General features: G+C 49.1%; 1 protein-coding gene across 1 annotated transcript in view; it reads left to right on the forward strand.

Moving 5' to 3' along the window:
* Nucleotides 1-22,314, forward strand: part of BRD4 (bromodomain containing 4) — a 41,679-nt gene extending 19,365 nt beyond the window's left edge. The window contains 7 exon segments of the mRNA XM_075738208.1: nt 7,634-7,750; nt 9,786-10,104; nt 12,150-12,287; nt 14,262-14,397; nt 18,880-19,163; nt 19,720-20,076; nt 22,096-22,314. Of these exon segments, the coding sequence (XP_075594323.1) occupies nt 7,731-7,750; nt 9,786-10,104; nt 12,150-12,287; nt 14,262-14,397; nt 18,880-19,163; nt 19,720-20,076; nt 22,096-22,299 (1,458 nt within the window). The 5' untranslated portion in view covers nt 7,634-7,730 and the 3' untranslated portion in view covers nt 22,300-22,314.
* Nucleotides 22,315-23,860: the final 1,546 nt, after the last annotated feature.

Here is a 23,860-nt window from a genome sequence, read left to right on the forward strand (position 1 = left end):
TGGGGTTTTTTCTTTTCCTCTTTTACATACATGTATAGCTCTCGTGCCCCTCGGCTAGCGGGAAAACAGGACACAAATGTGATGGGTTTTGGTGTTTTTCCCCAGAATTTGCTTTTTCTAAGCACGTTTTATTTCCGGTAGCTTGTCCTGAAAGGCTTGGTAATAAATTGGGAAAACTACCCCAAATACACAACTATCATTTTTTGATGGCTTCAGCTTTGAAAGGAGTCAGTTGTTTTTGTGCCACCTGACTATTTCGGCACGATTTGGAGCTTTATTATCTCCAATAATTTATTATCGTCAATAATAACGATTGCCGAGGTGGGTATGACAGACGTAGCCCATCGACGAGCGATCGACTTTCCGAAGTCTTGGGCGGCAAAGTTTATATTTTAAATCTCCAGCCGCTCTAGGGACGCCTCGGCCTTAGTGGACAGCAAGAAGCAAAATTGGGGGGGGGGGTGGAAAACCTCCTTTTCTCCAGGAAAAGAGCAGCTCTTGCAAATATTGGGCTGGAGTAGGGAGTGGGCATCAAATTTTCTTGTGTTCTTCACCTCTCGAGGGTAGAAATGGTCTCACGCTCGGGCCGTCCCTATAAGATGCTTAAATTTGGCCCCGTAGTTGACAAATGATAGTAGAACAGATTAAAAAAATGTCATTTTTTCTGACTTAGAATAGATAAACTTCTCTTCAACAACTTTTTCCGAGTTGCGTAGTCACCTATACCCCCGTCCTGCTGTCTTCTCCGTCCACCTCGGTGCGCCGGGGATTGACGGGAGTTTACGATGATGATGTTGGGTGCCGTTGTCTTGGAATAGGTAATCGGGGGAAGGCTCAGCCTCAATAACGTCACCGCGAAGTTTGGACTTTACTCACGGGGCAGCTACGGTGAGACGTGCCGCTGCGCGAATCCGTAGCCCCTGGCACGCGCCGTCTGCCGTAACGGCACCGGTTTGGGATGTGCCGGCAGGTGAGGAGGTGGTGGTGGGGCCTTAAGTTCACACCTCTGGATCTTGGGCTGTTGGAGAGAGGACCCGTCGCTCGGGTGGCGCTGGGGACATCTCCGTTGATCCCACCGGCTGGGGACGCTTTGGGGTTGGGGGGGGTTGACCTTGACCGGCTGCCGATGCCCACGCGGCCGCTCCATCACCCCCCTCTGCAGCAGGACCGGGGGAGAAAAAATCCGGGAATGTTCATCAGACGTTGTCTCTTCTGTTCCGTCCTCTTTGTGCCGTTCCCCTGCTCTAGCGTGGGCTCCCTTCCACGGGAAACGGTCCTCCATGAACTTCTCCAAGGTGGGTCTTCCCACAGGACGCAGTCCTTCAGGAACTGCTCCAGCGTGGGCTCTTCTCCATGGGGTCACAGCTTCCTGCAGGGCACGTCCACTTGCTCCACCGTGGTCTTCACCACAGCCTTGCAGGGTGGACAGCCTGCTCCACCGTGGTCTTCACCACGGCCTTGCAGGGTGGACAGCCTGCTCCACCGTGGTCTTCACCACGGCCTTGCAAGGTGGACAGCCTGCTCCACCGTGGTCTTCACCACGGCCTTGCAAGGTGGACAGCCTGCTGCACCGTGGACCTTGCAGATGAGGACATGGCGTCAAGCTTCCAGGAGGCTGGACCAGCGATGGACTTGAACGGTGTTGTATGTGATGGTGGGACCTCAACTTGACCTCTAGGTGTTGGAGAGAGAACCCATCACTTGGTAGGGCTGGGGACAATCTCCATTGATCCCACTGGATGGAGACAGTTTAGGGTTAAGGCTGTGGCTCTTCATCCCTTAAGCCTAGCTTAACATAGCCTACTTGAAGTTCTAAACTCAACACCCGTCATCCTTGAACATCCATGGAAAAATGACGCATAAAACCTCCTCTGGCCATTTCGAGCAGCTCCATCCAACTTTGTCATCTGTGGTTTAGTAATAATATGGTGAGGTAGTCATCGATAAAAGGTTGATTCCTTTGAAATACAGCAAAATCTTCACGGCATCCGTGGTTTTCGTGGCAGAGACTTGTTCGCCTTAAGCAGGTGGGAGTTGCGGTGCAAAACCGCCTGGGTCTGTGGCTGTTCAAGCTGCTCTGAGTGTGAAACTGCTCAGATTCCACTTTTTTTTTCCTTCCAACCATGGAAAAATGAGCTTAAAAATAGTTATTCTCCCAAAACCGAACAAAATATGTTTAAATGAAGATATTTTTTCTTGCTGTCCTAACTCTGTAGAGCAGAGGTTTATGGCACAGGAATAAATAAAACTCCTCCCCCGTGGAAACCTCCTGTATTTAAAGCGCAGAATTCAACATCCGCCTCCCGTGGGACACAAAACGAGCCGGGAAAAGCTGGGATAACGTCCGCAGGGATCACATCCGCAGGTAGCTGCGGAGGTCAGCGTCCCCGTCGGCACGGGATTAGGGATGCCGCGACCGGCTGCCGGCTTTGCGAGGGTTGGACCGGAGCCAGACGAGCGTCGGCCGGCTGGTGGCACGAATGCCGCAATCGGTCAGGTGGAAAAATTGTAAATCCCCTTCGCTGACGCGGATCGCCTCGTTAAAACGGAGCGGCGAAGGCGAATTAATGACGTAGCGGGTTTTAGCGAACCGCGAGCGGCGAAGTTGAGGAGTTTTCACCGTCCAGTTTCTGCGGGGAATGTTTAAAAAAAAAAAAAAAAGCGGAGAGGAAAATGCAAATTGCTTGAAGGTGGGAAGTGATGCTGCAGGGTAAGGGTTGCAAATTCTCTTCCTCTGGATGTAAATTAATTAATTTAATTTTGGCCAAGTAATTTCTGCGCTGGAAACTGCACCGGCGGGTCAGGTAGGGATAAAGAAATAAAAAATGCGAAGCTGAGTGGTTGCTCGACGGGTCCGAGGGAGTTTCTGTAAGAGCCTGGTGCGGACGTGGCCGTGCTACGGACGAGCTCGAGCCCTCGACCTCGCATTTCACGGGACGAAACGTCCCGTTTCTTGCTGAAATTGCCGCTGAACGGCGACAGCGTCGAGATCTGCGGTGCCACCGCGTCCCCCGCAACTCGGGGAAGGGTTTGAGGCAGAATCACACTAAAAAAAAACAACAAACACCCAACTCCGCTAGCTGTGGATGTCTGATTTAGGGTAAAATACGTTTCCTCGTCCTAAGTCCGGTCCCTGATGGAGTTTAGTTAAACCCACTCTATCGCGGGTTGGATTAAGTCGCTGCGGCATCCGGCGTGTTTTACTGGCACAATAGATGTTTCCGTCCTGGAATTTGGGGACGCGACGGCTTGGATAAATCAGATTTAACTCAGTGGTGTTAAGACGGATACTCAAAAATCCACAGCGCTGTAGAAACGCTCCTGAATACCTCTTTTTTTTTTTTTTTTAAGAAAAAAACTACATGTTGCTGTATAATCCTGGTAGCTAAACCCTGAAATATTCGATTAATTTTGCTCTGACAGCAGTTTTGATGCAAAAAGTGGATTTTTTTTTTTTTTTGTGTGCGTGTGTTTGTGAAAGTCTTTGGGTCTTAATTACAGTTTCCGCAGGAGCGGAGTGGATGAGGTCAAACTCTGTGTCCTCCTTATTTGGCTTTTCCCATCCCATTCCTGAATGATATTAACGATAATGGATGGAAATGAATTTCCTGCTCAGTCTCTTAATTAATAAAAGATATTTTGGTTGGTGTGGTTCTTGCGCATGCGGGTAGTTTTCTGCTGATTTTAGGTGTCCTCCAGCAAAACTGAGCCTGGACTTGAAAAACACCAAGAGAAACAGGTTTTTATTTTTGAGGGCTTTATTTTTCCTTTATCCTATAAAAAAATAGTGTGTTTTCCAGCCCAGACCCACCCACACCACCTCATTTTCCAACTTATTAATCCCCGCTGCTCGCGTGTAAATACATGGATATCAAAAACCTTTCCTCATTTGGGTCTTTGTCTTCATTAAACCACCAAGTGGAAGCAATAATTCTTAATTTGGGGTCATCCTGGAGGGGAATTTTGGATGGCTGTGCCGATTTATCCCCCCGGGATTTTTATGCAGCTTCATGACGGCTCGCTGGAGACGAAGCCGCTTTTCCCGGGATGCCGGCGGGAATCCTCGTGTTGCTGTTGAGTTTCAGGGATGGGGAAAATTCCTTTACGCCCGCCCCGTGTGAATTTGGGGTGGGAATTTGTCCTCGCCTGGATTTTCTGGCTCGGGATGCAGCTCCTGAAATCGAGGATGGCGTAGGAGGTGTACGGAGGAGAGAGAAACTCTTTGAGCTGGGATTTAAACGGCGTTTTAAACCGATAACCGAGCAGGTCTTGAGGAACAAATGCTGCTCTTCAGTCCTTTCCCGTATCTGTCGTGCTGTACGTACACAAAAATGACATGGGAGCTGGAAGCAAACAACTTTTTTTGGGTGTTTTCAGATGAAATTTTAAGCAGCGAGGTTGCTTTGGTGAAAAATTATTCCCGCCATACACCGGGAAGGTTCCGGGTGGAGTTTTAACATCAGCTGCAACATCCACATCTCTGGTTAGGAGGAAGCTGCTGTGTTTTCTCAGCAGCGTTCACCGGAGGCATCAGCTAAAACGCTGTTAATTAAGTCTTAAGCGAAGAATTTGGAGGTTCGGAAGGGTTTGACGCGCCGTTAGCTGTTGCCGTCACCTCTGTCCCTTCCCTTTTGTGCGTTTAAGGCGCAGGATGGTCGCTGCGAGCGTTGATCCCCGTCTCCTGGCTCAGCAGGGTCAGAATTAAAGGGAGTGCTGGCCACCACAAATTTGTTAGTTATTCTTTTCAGCCCCTGGATTTTCCAGCCTAGCTGCCTTTTCCAGGCTCTTTCTAGATAATACATCCTGGGGTGGGATCCGTAACGATGCAATTTAACCCCGGAATTCCAGTTTTCTGTTCTGTAGCTCTGCATTTTCCCTGCGCTACCGCCCTCCTCTGGGATTTTGGGACTTGGCTTTGCCTTTACAAACCAAATCCCCACCCTTCCCTCCTCCTGCAAAAGAAACCCTCCCGGCTTTATTTTTTGGGGTGGGCACCGCGGGGAGCGAAGGGATTAAGGGGAAAAGGACGTTCAGCCCCAAACCGCGGGACGACGCAGCTCCGCGTGCCGCGATCCGATGAGACCGTACCGGCTTGGACATCCTAAACTTCCTGCGTCTTCAAAAAACGGGGATTTAAGTATTTCTATTTTCTTGAAATTACGGTAAAGTTGCTGTAGAGGGATCCAGCATCACAAATATTGCCGTAACCTACGGTCTGGGAGATAGAAATAGTTGGGTTTAACTTTCTTCGTTAAACATCGCCAATTCAAAATCACTAATTAAAAGTCAAAATCTGTTTTCTGCTTCAGTAGGTCACCTTCAAGGCACTGTCCAGGACAGACAGATAACCTCAAAGTCACCAAAAAACCCTACAAAATCACTTTATTACTTAATAACGCTCATTTTTCAGGGTTGGGGTTTTTTTTAAAGATTAAATTAATCTTTTTGTTCAGGCTCAGGCAAGAGAGGAGGGATATTTAGGGCAATTTCTTGCAAATTCGGCCACTCTCATAGTCAGACCCCAGAGCATCTCGGTCTCTCCTCCGAGGCGGGTGGCAGACTCGTCTTCGACGCAGTTTTTTTTTCCGGCAGCTCTGTTCATGCCCGTGGATCTGCCTCTTAGTTCCATCTCAAAACATCTGCCCTTTTAAACCAGCCTGAAATAATCCCTCTGCCCAAATAAAAACCAGCATCTTGGATGGTTTCCTTGCTTACACCGCCCTCCTCGAGTCGTTCGGAGATTTATTTTTTTTTTTCCCCTCCTTTAGATGTTTTTCGGAGTCTGGTGCCGGGACAGCCCATCTTATATCCCTGGGTCATGAATTTTCCAGCCCCATTTCTCCACTTTTTTCCCCCAATATCATCTCTGCTTCCCCCCCATCTCTCCTAGCTCAGCTTTGGGGTGGAAGGAGAAGTTTTCCTGCCGGTGTTGGGCTCCTCCTGGCCTGGCAGTTCCCTCTGCCGGCTCCGCTCTGCATTACACCCCTTTCCCTTCCCGCCTCTTCCCCGAGGAAAATAAACCCCAGGATTTATTTTGGCAGGCGACATTAAAACCACGTGGATCCGGCCGAGCGCCATCCCGGTGAACTTGAACCTCTCTACGCTAAACACCACCCTAGCGAGGTCCCTCCTTCCGCATCTCGCTTATACCTTCACCTAACGAAGCGCGTAAATATTAATCACGGTAATCAAATAAGCGTTTTTCCTGATTTTTCCCATGTCGCCGTGAATAAATGTATTGTCTCGGGCCGAAGGAGAAGGTCTGGTTCTAAGCGGTAAGGTTAACGAAGACTTTCTGGTCACTGAATCTCGAGGCGGTGCTACGTTTGGGGTTTCTTAATCTGTAGATTAATTATTTTCTTTGTCGTAATTGGTTTCTTAATCTGTATCTTAAGGCGGTGTTACGTTTGGGTTTTCTTAATCCTGAGAAATTAAGAAAACCCGAACGTAGCACCATCTACAGCCCCGTCAAAAATATAGATTAGATTTCTAATCTAATACAGCTGAGGTTTCTAATCTATAATATAGATCGGATTAAAAAAAGCCGAACGTCGCGCTTCCCGTCTAGATTAAGAAGACCCTAACGCAGCGTCTATAGCACGATCTATAATATCGATCGGATTTATTGGTGAGACGTCACCGTCCAGGTAGATCTAGGTTGACGTTCTCCATCCTCCAGCTCTTCATCCCCATTTTGTTGCTGATTTTTAAGGGGACACCAAACCCGATTTCATTAAACTCCCTGAATGAGTTTCTCCATACCAATAATTGTTGGTTTTGTTTTTTTTTTTCCCTGGGATACAAGAGGCGGCTTCATGGCAGGAGCCGGGAACATCCCGAGCGCGCACGCAGCGGCGGTTCCCGTGTTTCTGGCGAGAGATGAGGCTGGGGCGATGCTGATCGACTCTTTCTGGGGGGTTTTTCTGATATTTTGACACATGGGTGGGGCGATAACGTAAAAGAGGAGCTGTAACGTAACCACCGGGTGAGGGGAGAGAGTCAAAGCATCGTTTTTTGGGGGGGGAAGAGGAGAAGAATGGTGTAAATTGATGTATTTCCAGCTAATCCTGTAAAAAAATGTCACCGGAGTTTGGAAATGCAAGAGGAGGCTGGTAGGATTGAGAAGACAATGCAAAAGAGAAGAGATAAACTAAATAAGTGAAAATAAACGGGTAGATGTGATAGAATCACTTAACCGCCCGGTCGGGTGGTTAGAGGCTTTGCTTCGAAGTGGAACGGGAAGAAATTAAACCGGTGATGAAATATTTTCCCTTCTCTTTAAAAAAAAAAATAAATCCAACCAAACTCCTCCTTGGCTTCCTCTTACGGCCGGCGCTCGCAGAGCTATTGTGTTAAGAGGGAGCTGGAGGAAATTGGTCGGCCGCAGCCCTTGAAATGATGAATTTCAGGAAGGAGCTTGCCCTAAAGGTGGAAAAATGCCTGGAAAAAACCTGAAATACTGGTGCCTATTCCTTGTTTTTCCATAGGTGTCCGTGTTTGCACGTGTCTGTAGTCTCCTCGGCTTTGCTGGGCTCTTGACGTACGTTAAAAATAGAGAATTTTCTGGAGGTAGCCTTCGTTTCCGATGCCTCGGGTTGACGCCTCCGATTAATTGCTTTTTTTGTTTCATCAGATACGGTATCTAAAGGCATTTGTGCCTGAAGCCACGGAAGATAGATGGACAAGCCAAGCAACTTCTGACTCTGCATCATTTTCTGGGGCAAAATTATATGGCAATGTATCCTACAAGGTAACGTAGTCCCTTGCAGCGAGTAAAGATGATTCCTTTTGCTCAGCTACCGCTTGCTAAGAACAGTTTAGCACTTGAATTTCCCTTTAATACGCAACTTAGAGGAATCGGCACTGCCCCAAAGCAAAATTAGGGGAATTTTGCGAGAGGGAAATCTAAATTGTCTCCAAATTGTGTCACGTTTCGAGTCAGATCTCCCCTGCTGGGAGGTAGAGTTAACAGCTCTCGGAACGGGATACTTTCCATATCCACAGCTATAAAATCTCCCTTAAAACATCCCGGGTGAGCCAAGGGAGTCTGCCACAGCGATCTTGCTGCTCAAGCGACGCTTCAACTCGCTTGGAGGCCTGAAAAATTAAACCCCACCATCTAAAGGCCAAAATCTGACGTCGCCCCGGTGCATTAGTGGGTCGGTGTTGGGTTTAGGCCAGTAAAAGCGACGGACCGCAGACTTTAAGCCGAGGTTTAAGACTGGCTGAGGTTTTACGGGGACTCGGAAGCAGCGGAGGGACGTGGCAGGTAAAGCCACGCGGATGCTCCATCTCTCTGGCTCTTCGTCCCTCGCTGCAGGGACCACGTCTGCGCGTCCAGACCACGACCCGAGACACGGGGCTGCTCCGCGGCATCAGAGTAAAACCCCAAATCCTCGGCCAGATGCTTGTCGTGAGCATATAGGTCGCTATATTCCCCCGGGTATCCCTGGGAGTCGGTGAATAACGAGGCTCTTAATTCATCTCGCACGATGTATAGCGCTCTTCTCTAATTAACAGCCACGTGTCTTAAGTTTAACGCGTGCTACACGTGCTCGGCGTTCAATTAGCCGAAGGACGTGCGTCACGGAGGGCTTCTTTACACGAGGAAGGTCTCACACACCCAACGAGGGTGCGGGTTCACGGTGGGGTGGTGGTGACCCCTCAACGCAGCTGGGGCTTGAGAGGACGGACGGGCTGTGTGCGATCTCTGGAGAGCTCTGAAATACGCCCTGGGAGATGTCCGTGGGCTCGGCAGAAATGTCTTTTTTCCCCCAAGTTTCTGGTCTTCAGAATGATAGTTAAATTAGTGACCTAAAAATTGTCTACTTAGATTATCTATCTACAGATTCTCTAACTAAAGATTATCTACATAAAAATTACCTGCCTAAAGATTGTCTACCTAGATCATCTACCTAAAGTTATGTACCTAAATTAACTACCTAAAGTTACGTATCTAAAGATTCTTTACCTAAAGATGATCTACCTAAATTTTCTACCTAGATCATCTACCTTAATTAACTGCCTAACGTTATTATCTACCTAAAGATTCTTTACCTAAAGATAATCTATCTAAATTAACTATCTAAAGATTATCTACCTAAAGATTCTTTACCTAAAGATGATCTACCTAAAGATTATCCATCTAAATGATCTACCTAACGATGATCTACCTAAATTTTCTATCTAGATCATCTATCTAAATTAACTACCCAAAGTTATTGGCTACCTAAAGATGATCTACCTAAGGATTCTCTACCTAGATGGATCTACCTAAAGACGATCTCCCTAAATTATCTACCGAAAGCAGACAATGCGAATTGGGTCCGTTCAGCTGAAGCATCCCGCGGAAACGCAACGTTCACCTAAAAGACAGATTTTGGCCTGAAATTGGGGTGAGCTGACAACAAGAAGCTGAAAGGAGATAAACGTGCATCACCCTGCGTTCCTTCAGCTGGAGGTGAAAGTTGGCCAACGCCAACTTAACTTCTCTTCCCGGTGTTGGTGAACCCAACCCTGGTACTGAAGCCTCGTTTAGAGGTAACGAAGGTACTTTATGGAGAACGTTGGAGCAAGAACAGGGGTAGAACTCCCGCTTGCTCACTAAATTCCCTCGGAATGTCCTTTCTTACCCCGGGATGCGGAACGCTGACATCATTTGTTGGGGCAACACAACGCTGTCGCTAAGGGTCTAGTTGCCTGAGCTAGTCCAGTGTAGATCTACTGGTTTATTTTTAAGCAGCGCCTCGTACCGAAAGCTCGAGCTCCTTTCTCCTTGTCCGCAGGGTGTCCGGTGAGGAATGCAATGGGATCAATAGCATGTCGGCGGAGAGCGGCCCTGGAACGAGACTGAGAAATTTGCCGGTAATGGGGGACGGACTAGAAACCACCCAAATGTCTACGACGCAGTCGCAGGCTCAACCCCAACAAGGCAGCGCCGTAGGCGTTAATCCCCCTCCGCCGGAGACCTCCAACCCCAACAAACCCAAGCGACAGACCAACCAGCTGCAGTATCTGCTCAAGGTGGTGCTGAAGACGCTGTGGAAGCACCAGTTTGCGTGGCCTTTCCAGCAGCCCGTGGACGCCGTCAAGCTGAACCTCCCCGTAAGTAGAGCTGGAGAAACCGCACGACGGTTGTCGGTGGAAGGAGGGAGATCGTTGGGGGTCTGGCGCCCGCGTCCGCCCTTCTGAAATCACAGAATCCGCTTTTATCGGTTGGGCTTGATGATCTTGAGGGTCTTTTCCAACCGAAAAGATCTGTGATCTAAAACACACACGCGAGGAGGAATTTCCAGTGAGTTTCCAGCGGCTCAGCTACTGCTTTGCCTTTTACCACCCAACTCTTTCCGTCGGGGTGCGGAGAAGAAAGTGGGAATAATATCTGGGGAGTCGGGGAGGGTGAGTGTGCAATCCTCTGTCCCCCAGCCAAGCACCAAAAATGATTAAGTACCAAAAATTAAGCACCAAAAATGAAACACCAGAAATTATTAAGCACCAAAAATTAAGCACCAGAAATGATTAAGTGCCAAAAATTTAGTACCGGAAACGATTAAGCACCGAAAATTAGACACCGAAAATGATTAAGCACCAAAAATTAAGCACCAGAAATGCTTAAGTGCCAAAAATTTAGCACCAAAAAAGATTAAGCACCAAAAATTAGACACCAAAAATGATTAAGCACCAAAAATTAAGCACCAAAAATGATTAAGTGTCAAAGATAATTAGGCACATCAACTCAGGCTCTGCCTTACTGCTCCCCAAAGCCCAGCGCGCTTTTCTGTGCCTGGCTTAAACCCTCGCTCGATCCCCGCTGCTTTATCAGCAGAGTCTTTTTTTTGAGATGAAAACACTCGGAGCCTTTTACGGAGCATCCGAGTACTCAAACGGCCGCTGCGCTTCTCGCGCATTGCCGCGACAGGCGAGTCGTTTTGTTAGGGATGCCGATTTTAAATTAATTTGCAATAAATTGAGGGGATCGAGCGCGTCCTCGCTAAGTCGGCGGCGGACGCCGCGTTGGGTGGGAGCGTTGATCTGCTCGAGGGTGGGAAGGCTCTAACGGGGGGTCTGGATCGATGGGCCAAGGGCAATCACGTGAAATTCAACTCGTTTGGGTCATGACGACCCCGGGCAACGCTACAGGCGTGAGGAAGAGCGGCTGGAGCCGGCCAACAGCGTCCTGGCTCGTATCAGCAAGAGCGTGGCCAGTGATCGTCCCCACCCCCGTACTCGGCACCGCGAGTTCTGGGTTCAGGTTTGGGCTCCTCGCTACCAGAAGGACGTTGAGGTCCTGGAGCGTGTTCAAAGAAGGTCAAAGAAGTGGGGAAGGGTCGGGAGAACAAGATTTACGGGGAAACTGGAATAGGATGAGAGGAAACGGCCTCAGGAGATGTTTAGGTTGGATATTAGGAAGGATTTCTTCACCCAAAGGGTCGTCAAGCACAGGAACAGGGAAGCGGTGGAGTCACCGTCCCTGGAGGTGTTGAAAAGACGCGTAGACCTGGCGCTTGGGGACGTTGTTTAGTGACCAGGCAGTGCCGGGGTAACGGTTGGACTTGGTGAAGTCCACGGAAGTCTTCTCCTGTGTCCTCCCCGACCCGTCCCATCGCCCGCTCCCTGCCTCGACCCGGGCGCCGTCACCGGGAGTTAGAGTAAAACCCGAGGAACCGGGAAAAATCCGAGCGTCGTTTAGAGATCATTTATCACAGGAAATCACAGCGACATCCTCTGCTGTGCGCGTCTGGTTTGGGCCCTTCCAGCTCCCACCAGAAGAGGTTTGTTCCCTCCATCCCTCGAGAGAGAGATTTTTCTGCGTAACGCCCGCTTTCCTCATCTGTTTTACCTTTAAGCTCTAACAACTCTAAATATCTAATCTCTTAGATACGGCGTTAGGCTATTTAATTTCTTCACGGTAGGAACGAGCTCCCCGTCGCACGTGGAGAGCGTCAGTTGTAGAGCAACGGCGTTCCCACCCTTTTTTTTTTTTTTTTTTTTAAATTATTTTTCTAAACGTTACGCCTAAAAATAGAAACACCTTCTTTTGTGTTAATCCGGCTGCGTTTAAGGGGCTGTAGTAAATCTGATTTGCTCGCTTCTCGCGTCGCCGTGTTAAAACGTTCTCACTCTCACGTCTCCCTCTCTGCCCTTTGCAGGATTATTATAAGATAATTAAAACTCCGATGGATATGGGAACAATAAAGAAACGCTTGGAGAATAACTACTACTGGAACGCTCAAGAATGTATCCAGGATTTTAACACGATGTTTACAAACTGCTACATCTACAATAAGGTACGAAAAGTTCCCCAAATCCGCGGGTTTTTTTTACCCCAAGGGAAATCTTCCCCGTCCTCTTTGGATCGGTGCGGAAATTCATCCGTAAAAGGAACCACCGCCAAGATCGGCTTCTTTAGGAAAATAAGCGGGATTAAACCAGGAGCTCGGGCACGTTTTGTGCCGGGAAGGAAGACGCAGACAGGGCTGGCTTAGCCGCCGTCCCTCCCGGAAGAATTATTAGCAGATATCATCAGTCTAGACGTTATTTCTTCTTTTTTTTTTGTCCTAAAAGGAAATTTTTAGGGTCTGACTCGAGCAAAACCACGAACTTATCAAACAAATAATTGAGAAGTAGATCTGTGCTTTGTATTTTCTGTAGCTTTGTTAAGAAGTCGGCTTAAGGCTGGTTTGAAACTCTGAAATCTGGTAGCGGGGGAAAAAAAAAAACAAACCAGGGATATACGGAGCGGCGCGTTGAGTTTGTCGTGCCGGACCGTGACCTCATCGCAGAAGATTCCTCTCCAGACAACGAGAAACATCCTGAAACCCGTTTTATAAACAGTTGTGCAACCGCTTGGGGCGCAGGAAGGAATATCTGGAGGGATGAGGAGCGTCCCAGGGCATTTCCCCAAAGGGTGGCGGTGGGACGGCGTCCGCCAGAACCCGGGGAGGGGGTGGTGGCGGAGCTTGGAGAAAGGTTTTCGGGGCCGTACCAGGCTGCGCCGAGCGCCGGACGCTCGCTCGTTAGCTTCTTAAGGAGCAAAAGGACGCAAACGAAGGGTCCTCAAAGTTGGTGAGACGTGGTCAGAGCCTCTTCCCCGACCGAGCCCGAGGGTTCCCAGTCCTGTTTCTGCCTCCTCGTTCCTCACCGGCCTTTTCTCTCCGTCCCCGTGGCTTCACCCTCGCGTGCTTTGACCTTTTTTCCCCTCCTCCTCTCAGAAAAATTGCACAAGACCTTTCCAGTTCCAAACAAACAGGCAGTGGCAGCTTTGGTCCTTCCAAACCATCTCCTTGGCCGTTGCCCTTTGTGGTTTGAGCCAGCGTGATGCAACATGGAATCAGGGTGGGCTCTTAAAGGCTTCAAATTATTTAGATACGCCTTAAAAAGTTCTCCGCCAGCATTCTGGGGTCTTCCCTCTGCCATCTTTCTCCTCCATCTCCTCCAGGCTGGAGGACAGAAAAGCATCTGAGCTAAGGAGACATCTCCGTGGACCTCACCGAGCCCGCAGACCATCAGCCGGGCAGGTTTGCGAGCGCGGTTTTAACCGTCCTCGTGCCGGTTAAAATCGTCCTCTGGTGTCGTCTCCGGAGCTGCCTTCTCTTGGCGTCACCGTGCCGCGACAGCCGTTGGTTCAGGGTCTTCGCGTCAATCCGCGCTCGTGTTCCGTGGCTGCCTGCCCTTCCCTCTCGGCCAAATTTTATCATTAGCCGCAAAAACCATCGTTTGAACCTTCCTCGCTCTTGTCTCTCGTCATCTAAAGGATCCCAACGTCACCTTCCTCCTTAAAAACCTCCTTTTTCGGGGAGGAAGTTTCCTCGCAAGCCCGTGCCGAGCTCTTCCCACCTCCTACCCTGATGCTCTACGGAGATTTCTCGTGTCAGGGGAATTTCTCGTGCTGGAAACACCAGCTGCCGTTAACCCAGCTCAATTTTTTTCCACTTTTTCCCCTCATTTCCTTCCAGCAAACAGCCTTTGCCGCAGGCGGGTAACACCCTGCGTCGGTTTATTCTCCGCTGCATCTCCTCGGTGACGTCACCTGGTTTTAGCTATAAAATAAAAGGGGTTTAGGGCGAGGATTTCTCCGTGCGTTTGGCGCTTGGGACGATATCCCGTGCGCCTTTCTGCTGCGCCGGAATGGAAACAGCAACGCTAAGGAGGGCGAAAACACTTAAATCCTCTCCAGAGAGAAATTTTATATCTATATTTATATAAAACCATATATTTCTGTATATGTCTTGCCTAATTTATCGTATTTCTTTTTCCTCCAGCCAGGGGATGACATAGTCTTAATGGCAGAAGCTCTAGAAAAGCTTTTCCTGCAGAAAATCTCCGAAATGACCCAGGAGGAAACGGAAATCGTCATAGCCCAGACGAAAGGAAGAGGACGCGCGAGGAAGGAAGCAGGTACGGACCGCTCGCTTAACTCCTACAGCCTTCCCGCTTGAGCCGCGCTCAACTTCACGCGGCGTCTTGACCGCGAGCCCCGGTCCTGGTTTTATCCGACTTTAATCGGGGTGTTAATTAAACCCAGCCGTCCTTCCGTGGGATTGCCCGTTGGCGTTCTCGGCGCCTCGCTTTATTGCGTAGAGCGTCTAAAATTGGGTGGGAAGGAGGGTGGGTGCCTCGTGCCCTGGCTGCCCCGGGCTCTCTGCGGTGAAAGGCTCGGTGAGGTCCGAAAGCCCCTCGTCGGTGGCGTCCGGGCATCGTTTTTGGGGCAGGAGGAGCGTCGGAGACAAGACTTTGCAGGAAATACGGCACCGTCTAGCGTTAGTGCCGCTGAAACGTCGTCGTCGCCAGCTTTTCCGCCGAGGTAAAAAGCCGAGAGCGCTCGGAAGTTGTTTAATTCCTGCTGTCGGGCAGCTGAGGTGATGGAATATCCCCGGATATTCTCCTGGAATCAAACCTCTCCTGTCGTATCAAACCTCTCCGAATTTCACAGCCAAAAAACTGCATTAGAGGAACCGGTCGCAACGTGACGGCTACCGACCGACGAGCCTCGCAACCCACCGCTGTCCTCCGCAGGACTTCCTCACGTTATCGTTTCCGCACCTCGTTAATTAATTTTACGATGATCGGGGATAGATAACGATGTTTGATGAGCTTACCGTCCTTTGAAAGGATACGTCACCCGGGCATTCCCCCAAGAGGAATTCACCCGTGCTCGGCCAGAATCCCAGAAACTCCTTTTTTTTTTGCAGCCAGACTGATTAATTTACCTCGTTTTGCTCTTTTTTAGGGCTGAAATAGTAACCTGCACGCTTTAGGCTCTGCGTAAAGTTAAACCGCAGCATTTTGAACCTTATTTAGGGTTATAAATTGTTAAAACGCCGTTCTGTGTTTGTGTCTGCCGACCCTCCCAAGACTTGTCGGCTTTTTTTTTTTGCAGCTTTGCTCCCAGATTGGTAATTTAAAGGATGACAAATTACCGTTTTCCTCACTTAATCCAATCCTCTCTCTGCTACGTAATACAAAAGCGCGGTTCAACCACCGATTCATTTATTTACGGTCTGTAGAGAGTGAAAAAATAAATCTGACACTCCAGAGGAGGAGCGCGGTCTGAACTCTACGGCTCCCGTTTTCAAATCCGGTCTCCGTAAGAATCGGATCCTTTCGCTCTAAGGAATTTTTTTTTTTCCAGTCTTTTAGCTCTCCTTTAGAGCTCTGGTGGGAACCCTCTCCGGTTTATCACATCAAAACCTGTGGACGCCGTAACTGGAGATAGATGTGACTGCTACTAGAGGTGAAATAATCTTCTGATTCTAATTTATACCCCGAGGATTTCATTAGCTCGTTTTTTGGGGGGATGTAAACCATTCCCCAGGCTCGACGTTGGCTGCCGACGCCATCGGATCGTTCATCAAAGGGTTGAGAACATCCTTGGCCGTGATTTGGTCTCGGCAGACGCGTCCACTTTAGTTTTGACATCCCCTTCTTAATTTTAAACGTCTCTCACCTCGATCTCGTCTCATTCTCATCCTTTTAACCCGAACGCTGTGCGATATCGAGGCAAATCCCGTGTGCAGGAGCCGTCACCGAGCTTCTTGTCTCGGCCTGGGATCCCGACGGGTTATTTTCCGAGGTTTAGTGGAAAATAGGCGGGAGATGGTCAGGGAGGGTCGACCCTCAAAGGGTTTGGGGACCGGTTGTTTGGGGAATAGAGAGAAAAATGGGTAGTTGGCGTTGAACGGCCTCGGTAGCTGTTGGGAGAGAAAACCTTTCTGCTCTGCCATCGCCTGGCCAGCGAGGGCGAATTCAGAGCAGGAATATTTTGACCGAATCCCCCGAGTCTTCCCCAGTTTATCACGGACAATCGTCATCTTGCCGCGTAGAGGGACGTCGAACTGTTTTCAGAATCTGTTCATCTAAAACACCGAAGGGCAGAAAAAGGGTCGTAAAGCCGAACGTCTCGAGCTGTTTTAATTATTTTGGCTTTATTTTCTTTTCCCTTGGCAGTTCCGCATCTCTCTCCGTTACAGGACCGTGCTTGTGTTCACGCGTCCTTTTCCTGCACGGCTCCGGTTCTCCTCCTCTCCATCTCGCTTTCAGCTCCATGAAATCCAAGTTTTGAAGCACTGACAAACCCAATTTACATTTTTTTTTCTGTGCCTGACCAAGTCGTGATTACTGGTAGCGAGATTTGTATTTTGAATCATTATTTTTGTACACACTGTCCCTGATATTCCCGTACCATCTCCTTGGTTAGGAAATTATTGGAGAAGCGATGAAATCACCCGTAGAAAAGATGTTTTTACCTACAGGGCGTAGCGAGGCGCTTATAAACTCCCAAACTACAAAATGTCTGGGGCATCCCACACCCGGCGCTTCTGCGTTGTGATTTACTGTCTAGAATAAAATACAGAATATTGTGTTAGCGTAATGTAATAACTGTATATTTAGAGAATATCTATTCGAGGACCGGCAAGATCTTTTTTTCCTCCAGTCTGCTACGCCTCCTGTTAAATCACGTTGTGCGCTAAATTAGTGTAGAATAACTAATTTGGGGTTAAATTATTAAAACCTAGGTGTGATGCTGGCTGGGAAGCTTTGCTGCGAAACCCCCCGCGGGTTTCTGATTGAAATCTCCAGCTCCTGTGGGAGGCGAAACGTGTCGGATTTGCCTTAGCGATGCAGAGCTGCTTCTGGATCCCGGCAGGATTATGGGATCCCGGCAGGATTATGGGATCCCAGCAAGACCCACGGGATCCCAGCAGGACCGACGGGATCCCAGCAGGACCTACGGGATCCTAGCTGGACCCACAGGGTTCCGGCAGGACTTATGGGATCCCAGCAGGATCCCAGCCAGACTCGTGCAATCCCAGCAGGACCCACAGGATCCCAGTAGGACCACAGGATCCCAGCAGGATCCGAGATGGATCCACAGGATCCCAGCAGGACCCACAGGATCTCAGCAGGATCCCTGGATCCCACCAGGACCCATGGCATCCCAGCCAGACCCACAGGATCTCAGCAGGTTCCCTGGATCCCAGCAGGACCTTCAGGATCCCAGCAGGACCCACGGGATCCCAGCAGGATCCCAGCAGGACCCACAAGATTCCTGTAGGAGCACAGGATCCCTCTGGCTACAAGTCCCCGCCTGATTTCGAGCCATCAGCACTCCGCTGTCACTTCGCAAGGAGGACGGGACGAAAACTCCCGATTTTATTCTCTTAACCAGTCGCTGTTGGGTTCTCAGCGGCCACGAGCTCCAGAGTCGCGGTTGGCGTCTCTCAACGCGCAACGTTTTTTCGGGGCACCCGCTGGGAGCAAAGCAGCTGCGTTTCGTTTCTAATTAATTATTTTTCGGGAGCGATCCTTGGAAGAGGTGTCGGAAAGGCGAGAAGGCAGGACACACGCTAACGCGTCGGCTCGGGAGAGTCTCCTTCTTGAGAGAGAGGTAAAATAGCAGCCGAAATCCAGGAGGTGAGCACGGGTACAGATGGAGCGGTGGGATTTCCCTCTTCTCGGGGTGTGGTCTCTCTTCCTGCTGAAGATAAAGATCCAATTAGTGCTAACGAAGTATGTGAAGGTGCTTCTGTAACACCTGCTGATCCCAAACCTTCTCCAGACTTTGGAGTCGATGTCACTTTGCTGAAGATCTGCTGGTGGCACGTCCCAGTGTCATCCAAGCTTCGCGGCGTTCCCGTTCGGAGGGCGTTTCACCACGCCGGAAAGTTTGGACCCAAAGCAACAGCAGCTCCAGCGAGAAGGTGACATCCCCGGCGCCACTAGAAGGTCTGAGGACGGCACTGACATTTCCCACCTTGTGTCGCAACCTCGACGGTTGCTCCATGTTTGAAATCACCCAACGAGAACCTCGCTCTCCAGCCGTCGGGTGAGATTGCCCTCGAGCGGTAGCAGCTGCGATGACTTAAATCCCCAAGAATTAAGAAACTCTTCTTGAAGTCACCAAGAATAAAGAAACTTTTCTACCAACGGAGCACAAAATTGCTCCTGGAGGAAGAGTTGCCCAGTTTTGGCTCCAAAATGATGATAGTCAAGAACGATTGCCTAGAAATAAAGGGTAGGCAGGAAAAGAGACGCTCATCTCTGGGCCCTGCCTGCAAGAAATCTTGTGCGAAGGGAAGGGGAAGAGAGGAGGATGCCTTCGGCCTGATCGTGGTCTTTTTCTGGAGGGCTTTTGGCACAGTTAGGTCCTGAGCTTCTTCACCATTTCACCTAGCAAGCCGTAAAAATAATCCTCAGGAAGGAAAATGTGGCGAGTGTTTGTCCCTGACCGGTTGCACAAGACCGGGGAACTGCAAGATACTAATTATCTGATGAGGAATGTTCTTTAAACAGGGTTATTACGAAATGTTAATTGTTTTTCCCGTTAAAACAACTTCAGTTTAAGGGAGAAGCAACCCTTTCTTTCTTTTCTCTTGGCAGTGACATCCAAACCAGGATCATCCACGGTACCGAACGCAACCCAAGCATCGTCCCCGGCGCAGACGCAGGCGCCGCAGCAAAACCTCCAATCCGCGCAGACGACTCATTCCTTTCCTTCCGTCACCCCCGACCTCATCGTCCAGACCCCGGTAATGACGATGGTGCCTCCTCAACCTCCTGCGCCGCCTCCGCCTGCTCCCCAGGCCCCCGTGCCGCCGGCCCCGGCTCCCCAGCCCATCCAGCCTCACCCTCCCGTTATCCCAACACCCGCCTAGCCCGTGAAGGTGAGTGTTTCCTTAATTATCTTAACGCCACGGTTTTAAATTATCTTTGCGGCGTAGAAACGCCGCGGTTGGCCAAGCGGTCGCCCTTTGTTTTGCTGCTGGAGTCGCATTTGAAGGCGAGTGGCCGTGCTTTGGTCAAAAAAATTCATGTTTTGAGAAAGACGAGGGGTCTACAAGACTCTCTCTGACACCAGTTAAAGTTAGATAGGATGAATTCCACCCAGGTTTGTGTGGAAAATCCCGTTCATCCTCTTAAAACCTTCCTTCCTTGAGCCTTCAATGACTCAGGAAGAAAATCTTGACTTGCTGAAGTGACTCATGCCCTTGACCTTTGCCAGTACAGCGGAGATAATCCATATGTTTTTCTGTAGAGCTTAGTAGAGACCAAGAATATCTGAATATTTATGGAAAGGCTTCCAATGTCCTTCTCGTAGCGTTGCCGTGAGGCTCGAGTCACTGGTGACGGCAAATCCGAGTCAACGCTAAAGAAACCCAACTTGGTTGAAGCCAAAAGTATGATGTCAAAAGTAATATTGCTTTCTTTGCTCGGTTATAGACAAAAAAAGGGGTGAAGAGGAAAGCAGACACCACGACGCCAACGACCATCGACCCAATTCATGAATCGTCATCGCTGCCCGCCGAACCCAAGTCCACCAAACTGGGTCCGCGCCGGGAAAGCAGCCGCCCGGTGAAACCTCCAAAGAAGGACGTTCCAGACTCTCAGCAACACGTAGAAAAGAGTAGTAAAATATCCGAGCAGTTAAAATACTGCAGCGGGATCATCAAAGAGATGTTCGCCAAGAAACACGCTGCCTACGCCTGGCCCTTCTACAAACCCGTGGACGTGGAGGCGCTGGGACTGCACGATTATTGCGATATCATTAAACATCCCATGGATCTGAGCACAATCAAAGTAAGCAGAAAAAAGATCCGTTTTCTCCCCGCACGTGCGTAGGCAGAGTCTTCAGATGTCTGCCAGATTTATTTTGGCCGTAGGTTTCTGGTACGTTCGGTCTCTCTTCTTCTCCTCTCGCTGTTATCCTGATGTTTGGGAAAAATAAAGAAGCCGGCATCCTTCCAGAAGGGCTCTTGGGAAACGCTCGCGTGGGTTTTTTTTATAGAAAATTTCCATTACTGTATAAATCTGCCCTTTTTTTTTTAGCCCAGGAGATGGCCCCAGAGCGCGTAAATCACAGGAACAAGGGGATTCGATTTAAACCAACCCCATTTTCGATTCTTTTTAAAATAACGGCCCCTTTTTTCTGAAGTCGCCTGTCTAGATCAGTCTTCTGTTAAGCACAAAATTGCTTCATTTTAAAGAGCGACTGCAAATTCATCCGCGTTGCCCCTTGAAACATGAATTCGTTATTGGAGTTGTTTAAGTTTCAAAAGCGACTGCCAAGTCATCTGCGTGTCTCCTTGAAACGTTCATTCCTGATTTAGAAGTCTTAACTTTTTAGTTCTCAAACCTTAATTTGGTATAAGCCTTTACCTTTTTAGTTATCAAACCTTAATTCATGATTTAGAAGTCTTTTTAAGTTTTTAGCTACAGGATGAATTCCCGTGCAGGCAGTTTAAGCTCAGCTCTAACTCTGCTTGGCCCAGTTTAGGCCTGCGTATTAAAACCAGAGGAGTGAATTTTCCCTTCCTGCAGCCCCCTCCGTGCCGAGGTTACGCCAGAGCCGAAGCCAACGAGTGTCACGGCTCTTCCTTCGTCACGGCTGTAGGATCTCGGTGGGCCAGACCTTGGAGATGCCGAATTAAATTTCTTGGCTTTGGTTTTCTCCTTTCTCCTCCGGACTGGCTGGTGAGAAGCGTTAGGTCTTGCACGTCCGTAGCTGCCTGTACATCTCGCTGCCCAAACGTCTGGCAGGGCTGAGGTCACCCTTGGCAGATGTTGCCGAGACAGCTGTTGAGTGTTCTCCGTCTTCCAGTTGTCCAACTCAACCCCGCTTTCCCAGGGAGGGAGAAGGAGGCGTGAAGCTTCTCTTGGCTCAGCTGGCGTTGCCACAGCTGGATGCGCGTTTCGGGGGGGGGGATGAGGGGTCATCTCAAGGTTGTCTCCACCCGGATCGATCCTCCCAGCTCCGCGTAGGCTTGGGGCAGGAGCAGGTAGCCATAGAGTAGGTCTGTCCCCTCCTCGGGTGGAGGTCCGAACTCTGGAGACACCAGGTTGGTTCTTAGAGGATGACTGGGTGATGAAGAGCAAGGCGAGATGGTTGAATCTTGTCCCCTGCGTCAACAAAGCCCGTCATCTTCTTCCATCGTTGGGTGAAGGACCGTCCCGGTGTCCTCTGTCCCTCCAACCAGGCTATGCCGTTAAAGCAGCTCTTGAGATCTTCCTTCTAGGGGAACGATCTGAGCAAAGCTCGCTGTGTTCTTCTGCCAACGCATCATCTTGGGCGCACGAGGAGGTTTAGCCCTTCTCGGTTGAGGTTGGGTAGAGCCAAGGTTCATAGTCCTGGCCTTCAGCACAACATCCCCGGCCGGTTCTTCATCCAAACCACGTGGACAGCAAGAAGGTGGCTTGGAGAACACGTAGTCCTCTTCCAAACATCATTGGTTGGCTCTAAGTTTTTTATAAACCAACAGCAATTCTTCGTTTGACCAAAATTAGGCGTTCTTTTGAGCAAAATTAGGCATTCTTTTGACCAAAATTAGGTGTTCTTTTGACCAAAATTAGGCATTCTTTTGACCAAAATTAGGCATTCTTTTGACCAAAATGAGGCGTTCTTTTGACCAAAATTAGGCATTCTTTTGACCAAAATGAGGCGTTCTTTTGACCAAAATTAGGCGTTCCAGCATAGGGAAAGAATGGAGACGTGAAATCCGCCGGCGCCACGGGGCTGTATTCGTTCAATCAGTCGATTCGTTGCATTTACGCTGTTAATAGCAGAGAAATTTTTGTTCGTTTGTTTTTCCTCCTTTCTAGTCTAAACTGGAGAACCGGGAATACCGAGATGCTCAGGAATTCGCGGCGGACGTACGATTGATGTTCTCCAACTGCTATAAGTACAACCCCGCCGATCACGAGGTGGTGGCAATGGCACGGAAGCTGCAGGTAAGGACGCGCGTTGTCACTGCCCGCTTCGATTTGCGACGGACGCCGCCGTCTCGAGTTATTTTTCCAGCGTAAAGGCCACGTAGTTTTGAAGTAACATCAAAAAAACGTCAGCGTGGTTAAAAACGGTTTAAAAAAATGATAGTTTTTGCTGCGGACTGAGCTGACTCAACCCGATTTGCTTCTTAAACTCTTTATTTTGTTTAATAGCAGCTTTTTTGTGTCCTCTTACCTTCTTGATAAAGGAGTAGGAAGAAAAAACGTGTCTCCAAAATGTCACTTTTCTCCCGAAAAACACCTAGAGAGAAAATAAGTGACAGCACCCGCTCGGTTGGGCTTTTTTAATTACCTCTTCTGTCATTCTTACGGTGAAGTTTTCTGCTCTCCGCTTGTAATTAATGTATTTAGCTGATAAACAAGCGCCACGTCTCAAATGAAGCGCTTGGCTTCACGCAAGCGCTCCGCCACCCCAAAAATCATCTCGATTCCTTCATTTCTCGGTAATTAGGAGCTGCGGAGAACGACTGCAAGGGGACAAAGAGCTCCTATGTTTGATTTTTGCCCCAAACCTTTCAACTTTTATCATTCAAAACCCTCGGGGCGTTCCCCGTATCCATGATTTCAGGCAGTTCCTTTCATAATAACTTCACCACGTCACGTTTGATCCCAACCGAGCGGCAAAATCCCCAAAATCTGCCTGGAGCTGCGTGCCGGAAAGATACGGCAAGGAGGGAACGCGGGACGTATGCGAGGACGCGGGAGCCAAATCCATAAGGGAAAAGGTTTTATTGGAGTAAAAAAATGCAATTCCAGCGACACGGAGCGCAACGACAAGGCGGTGGAGCTCGTGCTGCGTGAAAGGAGAAGAAAATCAGCGCGGTTTGCTTTAATCTTCAGAAAAAGGGTTGAGAAGTTACAGCAGAAAGGAGATGAGAGACGGGGGAAAACTGTTAGGTTGGGGGGGAAAGCTATTAAATCAGAGGAAAAGCTATTAAATTGGGGGGAAAACAGTTAAATTGGGGGAAAAACTATTCAATTGGGGAGAAAACTATTCAATTGGGGAGAAAACTTCTAAATTGGGGAGAAAACTACTAAATTGTGGAGCAAATTATGAGGTTACAGGACGTTTGACTTGAGAAAGAACCCCCCAAAAAATGGAGAAAGTGGATATTAATATCTTGGCTGGGTTTCGATAAGCGGAAACTTCCCGTAAAAACCTCCGGGTGATGTGGCTTCCCCCTCCGCTGAAGTCGAAGGAACTTCACTCGAGGAAAGTGTCGGCTGCCAGCTGTTTTCCTTCCGTCCAGATGTGAAGCTGCGACCGAGGTTCAAGGAAACGAATGAGACCTGACCTCCGTTTTTAGACGTTCGTATTTTTTTCGTGATGCCTTTCTAAAATTACAGCTCAGGTTTGGGCTGGTTTAATTTGAGACGAGTAAACGTGTGTTTCGGCTCGCTTTTAGCACAAATTTCGTCAAATTCAGCATCTTATTCGTGGTTTTTTCTGGATTTTGTGGGAAGTTGACGCCAGGAAAACACGATGCTCGCTCTCTGGCTGCTCTTTCCTTCTTGTTTTGGTCTAACAAAGAACGTCGCGACCTCTTCAGACGACGTCTCAGAGCGTTTTCCAACCGGT

Source organism: Balearica regulorum, chromosome 30 (assembly GCF_011004875.1).
Source record: "Balearica regulorum gibbericeps isolate bBalReg1 chromosome 30, bBalReg1.pri, whole genome shotgun sequence".
NCBI classification, from domain to species: Eukaryota; Metazoa; Chordata; class Aves; order Gruiformes; family Gruidae; genus Balearica; species Balearica regulorum.